The sequence below is a fragment of the Ursus maritimus genome, unplaced genomic scaffold (assembly GCF_017311325.1).
Source record: "Ursus maritimus isolate PB19 unplaced genomic scaffold, ASM1731132v1 scaffold_27, whole genome shotgun sequence".
NCBI lineage: Eukaryota > Metazoa > Chordata > Mammalia > Carnivora > Ursidae > Ursus > Ursus maritimus.
The window spans coordinates 7,943,849-7,952,932 of NW_024425230.1; the positions used below are offsets into that span (position 1 = coordinate 7,943,849).

The window sequence follows — 9,084 nt, forward strand, 5'->3', positions numbered from 1 at the left end:
TGTTCGTTCTCTGCTGTCGAAAATGGCCTGGTTGTCCACACTGACTACCTGCCCACACCATCCCCACCAATCTCTTCCTTCGCTTTTCCCACACCCTCCCGAAAGACATATGCAAGCCACAAATGTGAGCCGTTGATACAGTGTTACATTTCCTAGAGAAACGGGCAGAAATAAGGATAATAACATATCTTATTTAACCCAATGTACCTAAAATATTATCATTTCAACATATAATGAATAAAAAGTAAGCACTTTTTCAGTCTGTTTTAATGCTAAGTGTGTGGAATCCAGCGTGTGATGTATTCTGCACGTACAGTACCTCTGAGCTTGGTGCAGCCACGTTTCAAGTGCTCCAAGCCACACGGGGCTGCCTCTAGCAAAAAGCAGTAGGACCAAGGCCTGTTGGCAAGGAAACATTTGGAGTCAGGGCCGTCAGACACGGCACAGGCAGTAGGAACTATTCTGGGTCTGGCTCATGCCTCCACATCCACCCAATGACATGGGGACATGGGTGAGGATGGCCCGGTGCAGACACGGGGTGGGCACCTGGGAGCCCTCGCTGCGGTGGGGAACATGGGGCATCCGGACCAAACCCCGGATCCCCGGGGCCCTGTGGCAGGCCTGAAGCATGGTCACGGGCAGGCGGTCCCTGACCTCTGCTTCTGTCCCACACCCCCCAGGGCCCAGCAGAGAAGAATGTATTCACTGTGCGGCAAACTTCCACTTCCAAGACTGGAAATGCGTGCCTGCCTGTGGCGAAGGTTTCTATCCAGAGGAGATGCCGGGCTTGCCCCACAAAGTGTGCCGAAGGTATGCAGTCCTTTCACACGGTCTTCCTGGCTCAGACTAAGATTGCTGGGGAAGGGGTGGGGCGCCTGGGTGGCTCAGTCGGTGAAACGTCCTAATCTTGATTTCAGCTCAGGTCATGATCTCAGGGTGGTGAGATCGAGCCTCATGTTGGGCTCCATGCTCAGCAGAGTGTCTGCTTGAGATTCTTGCTCTCTCTCTTTCCCCCTGCTCATGCTCTCTCTCAAATAAATAAATCTTAAGAAAAAAAAAAAAAAGATTGCTGGTGAATGGTGGTTCCCTGTGCCAGCAAAGGAGCAGCCAGAGGGCCAAGTCTGGCGGCCTCTTCCCCAGGGCTGGGGGAGGGTGCCCCATCACATCACTGTAGAGGGTGCCGTAGGTGGGGGGGGGGGTACCAGAACCCACTTAGAGTGGAGTAGACCCCTGTAGTGATGATGGCCAAAGTCACAGTGTCATCGGTGGCTTTCATTCCTTTGTTCATTTAATGAGCTTTGAATGCTGGGCACTGTGTAGCTGGGTCAAAGCAGGAAGCAGGAGCCCCCCCCCCCTTCCCCAACCCCCCTGCCGTGCCACAGCCCAGGATGCATTCACACTGATGGTAATTAAGGAAACCATGTGTTGGGTTTTTTTGTGTTTTTTTTTTCATTTTACATTAGATAGAGAAAATTTAGGACCAGACAATGTCCTCATTCTAAAACCATTCCCTATGCAGTCAGTGAACATAGACTGTAACCCCCTCACTCTCTCCCACCTGTGTCTGTGTCATGCACCATTCTTGTTTGGTGGCTTACAGCCCTGGAGTGTTCCGTTTCTCACTGGGCATGAGCAGTGGAAGAAGAAGCCGTTTGCTTGGGTGTCCTCTTATCTTGCTGAATATTTATTGCCTTACCTCAGGACTTCATAACCTAGATCCCAGGACAGGCAGAGCAGCCTGTCTTGTTCAGGGTGAGAGCAATAATGAGGTGTTGCAAGGTGGCCTTGATGATAATGATGGTGGGGTGGGGGAGGGGCGTTCCTTCTGAAATAAACTCAACACTAGGGAGCGTGGAGACGCATATTACAGCAGGACTGGGGAGACCCTGCCCTGTCTTCCAGCTCACGGCTGGGGACCCACAGTGGGGTTGCCTCCCCAGGCTGTGTTTGAGAACTGCTCTGGGTTCTAATTTATTCTCTTAAAACAAAAACAAGGGGGTGCCTGGGTGGCTTAATTGGTTAGGCATCTGCCTTCAGCTCAGGTCATGATCCTGGGATCCTGGGATCGAGCCCCGCATCGGGCTGTCTGCTCAGCGGGAGTCTGAGTCCCCCTCTCCGTCTGCCTGCCGCTGCCACTGCTTATGCTGTCTCTCTCTCTCTGTCAAATAAGTAAATAAAATCTTTAAAACAAAACAAAACAACAACACAAAAATACAAGCAAACAAACAAAACCTTATAGTCAGCCAATGAGAGACCAAGTCTTTGCAGTTTTTTGACTCACGAAAGAAGGTCCCAAGGGGTTATGTATCTGGGCAGGGGTCAGCCCCCTCTTTTGAGCTGGTTTGAAATAGGAGACTTGCCACCTTCACCCAGCCTTGCTGAGTCCTGCGCATGGGTGTCTGAATAAGCCTTTCATTGTAAGGAGCCCACGGGTTCAAGGGTAATTACACTCAGTACGGCAGCCCAGGGAGAATGTGCAATTCCACGGTGATAATCACTTTGGTTTGTCAGACGCCTAGGATCCCACGGGATGCTGGGTATCCCCGTGAGTGTGGAACCCAGCCCCCCGCAGGACACCCAGAAACCAAGGCCTCCCCAGCCCAGGAGGCAGGAGGTAGGCAGCCCCCCAAGCCCCTCCATGACATCAGAGGACAGCAGCTTCCTGGGTGCTCACCTCCACAGGAAGGAAAGCTTTCAGCCCCAGAGGGGAGGCCAGTGCTGGGGCTCACACAGCAGATCTTGGAGATACACCCCAGGAGGAGCCCCGCACAAGGTGCTGAGGTGGGGAAATGCCAGCCTTTCAGGAAGCTTCTATCTTTAGAGTCCCCTGGCTCCGAAGACCCCTTCCGTGTGGATTCCTCCTGAAGGAAGACTAGTCTTGGTCTGCTTGGTTGTACAGGGCCTCCCCCACTCAGGCAGCAGCAGCTTTTAGGGTGTGGTCCCCTGCAGGCCCCAGGATGCTGCGTGGTGTGTGGCTAGCCCCAGCTGGCTGGCCCAGGACAGCTCCGTGGAAAAGCCTGGCCAGGACACAGGCCTGCTGCGTTGGCAACCAGGATGCCAAGAAGACCCGTGAAACTGAGGCCCAAAGTGGAGAACAGTCCATGATAAAGATCTCAAAAGAGGCACTGGCCACCTTCAGGCTTAGTAAGAGGACCCAGAAGAGCAAGCAAGGACCTCTCTGAAGACAGAGAGCAATTCGGTGGGGTTCATGCCTGAGAGGTGGCTAGCCTCTCATGCCCCCAGGCCTCCCCACTGTTCTCTGCTCCCTCCTCCCCTCCCGGGCGGTCAATGGAGCAGAGACTTCAGTCCTGCCTTCTGCTTTGCTCTGTGCCCAGACTGAAGTGTGACAAGACTTGCTGTCTGACCGACACCTGGAACAGCCTAAAGGTGAAAGGAAGGAAGAGGACATGGCCCCTGCAATGGAGCAGGGAAGAGGGGAACAGGGGCTACAGTGGGCGGCCCACTTCCAGAGTTTGGCAGGACAAAGCTGCCATGCTGTTTGCGGGGGAAGTAGGTACCATAGAACTAGAGGTGTTTTGAAAGCCCCTTGCCTAAGGACTGCCTGAGGGGCAGAAAGGAGCCAAGAGGAGCAAAGAGCCAAGGAGCTTTCAGAGAAGCAGGGACCTCAAGGCGGTTGGTGGGGGTGGGGGTGTTACCTGGAGGGGCATCATCCCTCCCTGGGAGCAGCATGATGCTGGATTCTTCCCTTGACCTGGAACCTCCACATCCAAGCCCAGGCTAGCCGACTCCTTGACCTGGGCCTTGTGAGACCCCAAGCAGGGAGCTGCTCGGAGCCTGCGCAGGACTCTGCCTGTGGAACTGGGAGATACTGAATGGTGTTGAGTTCAACTGCTGGGTTTGTGGTGGTCTGTTACACAGCCATAGAGACTGACACACCTGCATTCCCACCTGGGGCTGGCAGGGAGACCCCGAGCCTGTGGAAGAAGGCTCACCTTCTCCAAATACAAGCAGGCGGCCCCCTACCTTAGCGTGCGCCACTCACTATTACGTGGAAGCAGCCCTCCACCACGGCCCGGGAGTGCTGGCCCCAGGCCTTTGAGACGACTGTAGGACAGGGGTAGTCGGTAAAAGAAGCCAGGGATCCCCAGGGGAAGTCATCCCTTATGCTGTGGCATCGGGGGTCTTTGGCTGGGCCACCTCCAAGGCGCAGCAGGACAGGGGCCAGACCCTAGCAGCTTCCCCAAAGAGCATAGAAACAGGGTCGCACACAGCAGGCCTGCCCTCCCCTCCAGGTTGTCTGGGGGGCGGTGGCCAAGCTCTTGCTATCGGAGGAGGACGTCAGAAGGGCAAGTTTGCCTGCGGGATTTACCCATTTATGAATCCAGACTATGGGCCTGAACCCCAGCGTGGGGTCATCCTTACCAGAACAAAACCCACCTCTCATCAAGTCCGAGGGTGTGACCCCCCCCAGGGGCTCCACGCAGGGAGAAACAAAGGTGAAATCAGAACCCAGCAGAACGCTGCTTGGGGGAGAGGCCGACAGGAGCCTTGTTGATGGCGTCTAGTCGCTGACGGGGCAGGTGGCCTGGGTCCTCAGCAAAGCCCGAACAGGGCAGACCAGGAGCTGGACTCTGCTCCAGATGCACCGCCCACCCTGCCTGAGCTCCGCCTCCCGGGCCGGTTCCACCGGCAGCGGGCATCCATGGAGAAGGTGGGCGGCAGGCTGGAGCACTGTGAGACCCAGTCACCAGGAGCTGGACTCAGGAAAGGCAGCAGGTGCGGCCCAGGTCCGCATATGGCCCAGAGGGGTGAGGTGTGGATGCAGGCCCTAAGGCAGGGATGGCGAGCTCTTCCTGTAGAGGGCCCAGTGGTCAGTAGTCTGGGCTTGGCAGGCCTTGTGGTCTCCGTCACAGCTGTTCAATTCTGCCACTGCGGAAGCAGCCACAGATGATATATAGGTGAGCGAGTGACTGTTCCAGTAGAACTGCTGGATGGGGCTTGCGGGCCGCAGTGTGTCAACCCTACCCGGGGGGTCACCGTACTCTGCATTAGAAAGAGTCCCAGGTCCCATCTCTGGGGCAGGGACTGGAAGAGCCTCACCCTGCCCACCTGCCCTGGGGGGAGGCTGGCATCACTGTGAAGGCTGCTCAGCCTCATGGGCCACATTGGTCCCCCAGGCCAGCTCCAGGATCGGGTTTGCCACATCCCTGTCCTTGAGTCCCAACCTTCTAGCCGTCAGAGCTGGGCAGCTGCCCAGGGGTGCATGTGCTGATGCTCTTTGAGGAGCCAGCTGTGGGGTGGGTGCCACAGTGTCCAAGAAGGTGTCCAGGTGAGCCACAGGGAGTCTGTGAGCCACTGGGGCCTGGGCCTCCCTGGGCAGGCTCCTGCCATGACCGTCTTCACTCCCCCAGGGCAGTAGTGCAGTCAGACAGGAGGAAGGATGTGCAGACGCTTGGCTGGGGTTTCACGCCATCACGGCGGACAGTTGCAGGGTGGGTGCCACGCGGGAGGGTAGGGGGGCTCCGGGAGGGGTGCCCGGAGCAGTCGGGCCCCTTCCCCCAGCAGCAGCATGAACCCGTGTCCTCCCGCAGGTGTGACGAGAGCTGCCTGAGCTGCGAAGGCTCCAGCAGGAACTGCAGCAGGTGTAAGACGGGCTTCACGCTGCTGGGGAGCACGTGCATCACCAACCACACGTGCAGCAACGGTGAGTGCCCGGGGGCTGCGGGGGTCTGTTAGCCTCGGGCTGCCCTTGGAGGAGATCAGCTCGCCAGCTTCAGGTCAAAAGAGAAAGGGAAAGGAGTTGCAGGAACAGCAGCCCCCATGAATGGGTGTGCAGGCCACTTCTTTGGGTGACCATCAGGGACCCCTCTCATCCTCCTGCTGTCCCTTAATGCCTCTAACATTGACCGGCAAGGCATCCTGGCCACCAAGCGATGGCCGATCTATGTGTTGGGTGACTCTTAGAACTGATTTTCTTCTCCTACCATTCCCACTCTCATGCCGGAAGCCCCCGCGGCCTGGGCGTGGTGAGTTCCATTCGGAGAGGCCTGACCTCGGGGCTCAAAGCCGGGAGGCCTGGACGGTCTCAGCCTCAGAGCCCAGAGTCGAGGACCCCATGTCCCAGAGGGAAGCCCCGCGTCTGTGCTGTGGGAGAGCCCTGGGCCTCGAGGTCCACTGGAGACCAGGGAGGGCCGTGAAGGCCTGAACTCTGAGGGAGACCAGAGAGTAGTGTGGGGATTCCAGCCAGAGGACGCTGGCCTGGAGGCCTGGTGTGGCCGGGAAGATTCCATGCTCAGCAGGTCACTGGGAGGAATAGTGCAGCCCGGCTCTGGGCACGGTAAACTGGCCTGCCAGTTTGGAAAGCTGGCCATCCCACGGAGCCGTCACCGGCCCGCTCTGGCCAGGCACAAACCCAGCGTGCCCTGCAGATCTCAAATTGGTCTCACCTTGGTGTTGGTCATTTCTTTGGTTTGCAGAATCGTGTACTTTCAAAGGCTCCCTCTTTAGAATGACACCTATTCAGGTTATATATCCAGCCCGAGAAAGTGGGGCGGTCACAAGAGGGTCTCCCAGGTCCCATCAGTGGCCAGGCAGCTTCACAAGCCAGCAGCCAGCTGGGATGGGCTGGCCTCCCTCCCTCTTCCCCTTCCCCTTTCCATTAGCCTTGACAGCTCTCCCCCCGCCCCATCCCATCCGGTTCGGGGTGCTCCCAGGATGCAGGAGCAGCCTCCATGCCTGCCCCTCCTACCCTACCCCCCCCCCAACCCCAGAGTCTTCCTACTAGGTTTCCCACCACCATAGTTACCTGGAAAGACATGCACGGGAGCCCTGAGGCCCGGCTGGTGCAGCCCCCTTCACCCTCCATACCTCGAGTTCCCCGTTATCTATACCCGCGTGAGCCCCTGCATGCTAGGTGCCCCCTCTGCCACACCAGGCTTCGCATGTCAGGGGAGGACGGTGAGGGCCACCCTGGCTGCTGCCCCCATTTCCTCTGTGACCCCCCCTCTCCCCCAACCCATCATGAGGGCCCAGTGAAAGGGGATGGTTGGAACAATCTTAACAGGCCCCAATGTCTGACATGTCTCTCCTTTCTCTTTCCTGCTGGGACCCCAGCTGACGAAACGTTCTGTGAGATGGTGAAGTCCAACCGGCTCTGTGAACGGAAGCTGTTCATTCAGTTTTGCTGCCGCACGTGCCTCCTGGCTGGGTAGGGGCACCGGGCTGACTGCAGAGGGCGGGGCCTCTCCTGTCCGTCCGTCCCTCTGCCTTTTCTCCAGACTGTCAGCCAGAGCCTTCGCAGGGGTGCCCCGCATCTGACAGCTTTATCTCCCCGGGAGCAAGGTCCTTCTGCGGCATCTCTGAGCACCCGGCCCAGATGGGTGGTGGGCCTCAAGGAGGTGTTCCTCAAACAGTGATAGCCTCTCGAACTCTGCTTGCTGGCTCCGTTCCTCTGGCAGACCCGCAACGGGAACAGCAGGAATTCCGGGAACCCACAGCTCCGACTTGGGAGCAGCTTCTGGGACCATACGTTTACTGAATCTTCAAGACCAAAGCAGAAAGGCAAGATGCTTGGCCTCACACATCCCTCTCCTCCCTGTGCTTTTGTGCAGCCTCCATGAATCTCACCCGCCAGGCCCAGGCCGTCTCCCCACGTGGGATGCGCGGCCGGGTGCGCACTGCTCCCCCGCCTGCCACAGAGCGGTCTGGGGACGGTTTGGTCAGACTGTAAATAAAATAGACTTGGGAGTGTAAAATATATGACCACTGGGGATGGCGCGTCTACTTCTCCATAGTCGGCTACTTCTGGAACTGCAGCGATGTCTTAGAATGTCCGATTCCAAATCTGGATGGGAAGACCCTTCCTTTCTCCACCGCACTGTTCTGTAGGTGAGCCGAGCGCCCCTTGTCACCACGTTCTGTCGTGTCTCCAGGAGGCTCCTGGTCCAAATGATCACCTCTACCCGACGCACAGCCTTCTGAGGAGGGTCCCCCGGAGGTATCCTGGGGGCCAGCCCCAGGGAGCCCCAGTGACTTAAGCAATTCCTCTTACCAAAATGGAAACCCAGCCCATGAGTCATTAATCTCATCACTGCCCATTTCGTGGAATTGCTTTTGAAATACACTTGGCCTCTGCTTGCCAGGAGACTTGTTCTTAAGGTGGATGCTCCTGTGTCTGTGTGTACTACGAGCCTAATGACACGGTTGGATTTATTTCTGCCAAACCTGTGTAGGCATTTTATAAGCTACATGTTCTAATTTTTACTGATGTTAATTATTTTGACAAATATTTCATATATTTTCATTGAAATGCAGACCTGCTTGATCAATTCCCTTTAATATGGGAGTGACATTTGCCTTAAATTTTTTCGAGCTCGTTCTCCATTTTGTCCTGCTCCCCTCTTTGACTGTAATGCATTTGCCTTGCCCCTAGGAGCTGGGGGAAGCCAGCTGTTGTTTATTGAATCCACAACTTCAAAAGAGAAATCCACAAAGCAAATACAATGTTAACCCTAAGTTAATAAAAGAGTTAACATCCCATGACAAAGAAGCCGGTATTTCTTTCCAAGGCACAACGATGAAACGATGAAACGATGAAACGTGGGGGTTGACCAATGTGTGAAATGGCTTTATCTATGGTTCTGGATCTCTTTGATGTCATTAAGTGGAAGGTTTTCAGCCTTTAGTGAATGTTCGTGTAATGAAGTCATGGGGGACATCCCAGAGTTCCAGGCCCCAGGATGTCCTTTGGTAACCGACTTTCTTCGGGCCACAGAAGCCTGGTTGGGTGGAGGGGCTGGATATAGGGATACCTGCCATCAGTCAAGGGGGCGCCCTCCGCAGCCTGGACCACGTGCCTTTTCACCTATAGCAGCCAAGAGGGACTTAATTAGGTCACAGCTTGTCTTTTGCACAGTGACTGAAATCCCTGAACCCACAGGTTTTGTGCTGCATGGGATTTTTACCATGGCTGCTCTTTGAGCTCAGAAGGTTCTATTTGCTTGGATTGCAGCAAATTTTTGGTAAAGGCTGCAAATAAAGGAAATGCACCACCTAGAACTGACTTAGGGAAAAACAAAAGTGGGTAAGGGGTCCTGTTTTAGGAATCCAGGGTTGACTCGGAAT

At 56.0% G+C, this 9,084-nt stretch overlaps 1 protein-coding gene across 2 annotated transcripts in view; it reads left to right on the forward strand.

Annotated features, from left to right (window-relative positions):
• PCSK6 (proprotein convertase subtilisin/kexin type 6) overlaps positions 1-8,178 on the forward strand; it is a 179,913-nt gene extending 171,735 nt beyond the window's left edge. For both annotated transcript variants that reach the window (XM_040642686.1, XM_040642687.1), the window contains 2 exons: positions 5,553-5,665; positions 7,075-8,178. In XM_040642686.1, the coding sequence (XP_040498620.1) occupies positions 5,553-5,665; positions 7,075-7,172 (211 nt within the window). In that variant the 3' untranslated portion in view covers positions 7,173-8,178. The remainder of the gene's footprint in view (positions 1-5,552; positions 5,666-7,074) is intronic.
• Positions 8,179-9,084: the final 906 nt, after the last annotated feature.